This window comes from Bison bison, unplaced genomic scaffold, assembly GCF_000754665.1.
Source record: "Bison bison bison isolate TAMUID 2011002044 unplaced genomic scaffold, Bison_UMD1.0 scf7180017845407, whole genome shotgun sequence".
Lineage (NCBI taxonomy): Eukaryota > Metazoa > Chordata > Mammalia > Artiodactyla > Bovidae > Bison > Bison bison.
In genome coordinates, this window is record NW_011475980.1 from 62,277 (window position 1) to 64,790 (window position 2,514).

General features: G+C 71.0%; 2 protein-coding genes across 4 annotated transcripts in view; one reads left to right on the forward strand and one right to left on the reverse strand.

The window, feature by feature from the left end:
• Positions 1–2,514, forward strand: part of IDUA (iduronidase, alpha-L-) — a gene marked incomplete at its 3' end in the record, with an annotated part of 19,939 nt that overhangs the window by 4,954 nt on the left and 12,471 nt on the right. The gene's annotated exons all lie outside the window — the stretch shown is intronic.
• SLC26A1 (solute carrier family 26 (anion exchanger), member 1) overlaps positions 1–2,514 on the reverse strand; it is a 5,128-nt gene that overhangs the window by 1,458 nt on the left and 1,156 nt on the right. For all 3 annotated transcript variants that reach the window (XM_010834262.1, XM_010834278.1, XM_010834270.1), the window contains 2 exons: positions 1,685–2,303; positions 2–1,260 (listed from right to left, as the gene is read on the reverse strand). In XM_010834262.1, the coding sequence (XP_010832564.1) occupies positions 2–1,260; positions 1,685–2,275 (1,850 nt within the window). In that variant the 5' untranslated portion in view covers positions 2,276–2,303. The remainder of the gene's footprint in view (position 1; positions 1,261–1,684; positions 2,304–2,514) is intronic.

The following is a 2,514-nucleotide window of genomic DNA, read 5'->3' on the forward strand; positions in this document are numbered from 1 at the left end:
CACCGCATGGAAGTGGGTCACCGCGGGCACCAGCGAGGCCACACCACTCCCGGAGCCCGGGTCCCTGCCCCCCACAGGGTCTCCCTCACCGGCCCCCTCCCCAGGGCCCCTCTCTTTCCTCCTGGCGACCGCGTAGCCCACGTCCAGCCCCGTGAGGCTGTACAGCGACTGTAGGAAGAAGTCTTTGTTGGCGTAGTAGAGCGGCCCTGTGAAGCGGAACACCTGCACGCCGGGCTCAGGGGCCAGGCCCTCGAATTCTGCCGGGTCCCCGTAGAAGCTGGAGCCCCCAGCGCGGGCGAGCAGGGCAGTGCGTGGGTGGCGGGTGCGGCCGGCCAGGCTGAGCAGCGAGAACAGGACGCCGGCCAGGAGCCCGGCCTCGGTGCTGACCAGCACGCAGGTGGCCGCCGTGGCCACCCAGACCAGCGCGTCGGCAGGGCTGAGCCGCCACAGGCGTGGGACGTCCCGCACCTTGCGCAGGGCCCCACGCAGGCTGATCACGATGACACAGGCCAGCACGCTCCGCTGCAAGTCCCGGAACAGCGGCGCCAGCACCAGGAGCACCATCAGCACCACGGCGGCGCTGACCACGCTGGACAGCTGCGTGTGGCAGCCCGTGGCCGTCTTCACCAGGCTCTTGGCCAGGGCGGCGCTCGTGGCGAAGCAGTGGAAGAAGGCAGGCAGCACGTTGCAGCAGCCCACGGCCAGGAGCTCCTGGTTGGCACGCACAGCGTAGCCGTGGCTGCGGGCGAACATCTCCGCCAGCGAGATGGAGAAAGCGGAGCCCACTAGGGCCAGGGAGGCGGCGTCCAGCGCCACCCGCCACATCAGCCCTGCGTCTGGCACCCGCGGGGCCATGAAGCCGGTGGGGATGTCGCCCGCCACGCTAGAGCCAAAGCGCTCATGGAACTGCCCGAGGTGGGACACGATCGTGGCCACCACGATGACCAGCAGCTCGGCGGGCAGGGGCACCCTCAGGCGGTGCCGGAAGCGGTCCGAGAGCTCCTTGGCGGCCAGCAGCACGGCCAGGCACACGGCGCTGGTGAGCACGTCACACAGGTTGGCCTGCCCGGCGCTGCGCAGCAGGCTCAGCCACGTACTGACCACCAGGCCTGGCCCCTGGTGCCGCGGAACCTGCACTCCCAGCAGGTGCCGGAGCTGGGAGGTCAGGATGGTCACTGAGGCCCCCATGGCGAAGCCATCCAGCAGCGGCTGCGAGAGGTAGGCGGACACGAAGCCCAGCCCGAGGATGCCCATGAGAACCTGTGGACGAGCCGCGGCTGCAGGTGGACAGCCCCACCCCGCCCTCACACTGCCTGTCTCCCTGGGGCCCACGCGAGGCGGCCTGCGCACGTGTGCGCGCACACAGGCCCAGCAGACGCTGGAGCACACGCCGTGGCCGCGGGGCGCAGCAGGGCCTCACGCACGGGGACTCCAGGCGTTGGAAGGCACGCCACTCCCCTCCCAGGAGAGCTGAGGGCAGGGACTGGGGTGACCTTTGGGAAGAGGTAGGTGCCCTGGTCCGGGGAGGCCTCGGGAAGGCAGGTGGGCCCCAGGGTCCCACTTGGGACAGGAAGCCAGGGGGGACTTGGGGCCAGGTGGGGCAGTGGGGCATGCCTGGGCCCGGGGCCACAGCCTACGGCTGCCCGGACAGGCTCCCCGTGTGGGCGCAGGCGCAGCCCCTCACCTGGTAAAGCCCAGCCACCAGCGTGAGGGCGGTGGCCACGCGGATGGCGTAGCAGTCCCGCGCGCAGTCCTGCACCCCAAGCACCAGCGCGGCGGCTGAGCCGTTGAGGCTGCTGCGGTTGGCCCCAGGCTCCAGGCCATCCTGGGCGGGGTCGAAGCCAGCCAGCAGGAGTTCGCGGTCCACCACCTGGCCCACCATGAGGCAGAGCAGGCTGAAGATGCCCACGGAGACGTGGCGTGAGGTGCCCATGAGGAAGTAGATGAGGTTTGCGAAGAAGGACGTGTAGAGGCTGTAGATGGGCTGCAGCCCAGCCAGCAGCGAGTAGGCGATGGCCTGTGGCACCAGGATGATGCCGATGACCAGCCCGGACATGACGTCGCCCACCAGCGCTTCCCGGGGCCGGTACTGGCGGAGCCAGTGGACTGCAGGAAACAGGGCTTGCAGCTGCGCCCAGGTGCCCTGCAGGCTGCAGGCGCAGCTCCGCCGCAGCCCAGCCTTCAGGGCCTCACCCAGGCCTGGGGGCGGCGGGGGGCGCCGTCGGACCAGCACCAGCTGCCCGCCCCACTCCGTGTACTCGGGGGACGCTTCCATCGTGGGGCAGTGGGCCCCCTGGGAGAACCTGCAAAGCGGGCGGAGGTGGGTGTCGCCGTCGGGGTGGCCAAGCTGTCAGGGTCAGGGGGCCTCGTGGGAGCCAGACGCACGGCCGGACCGGGCTCCCGTGCACACACAGCCCCAGCGGCCCGCGCCCACAGCAGAGGCCGCTCCACCCGATATGCGGACACCTGGCCCAGGCCAAGAGGAGGGGCCCTGCAGAGGCCGGAGCCCCGAGT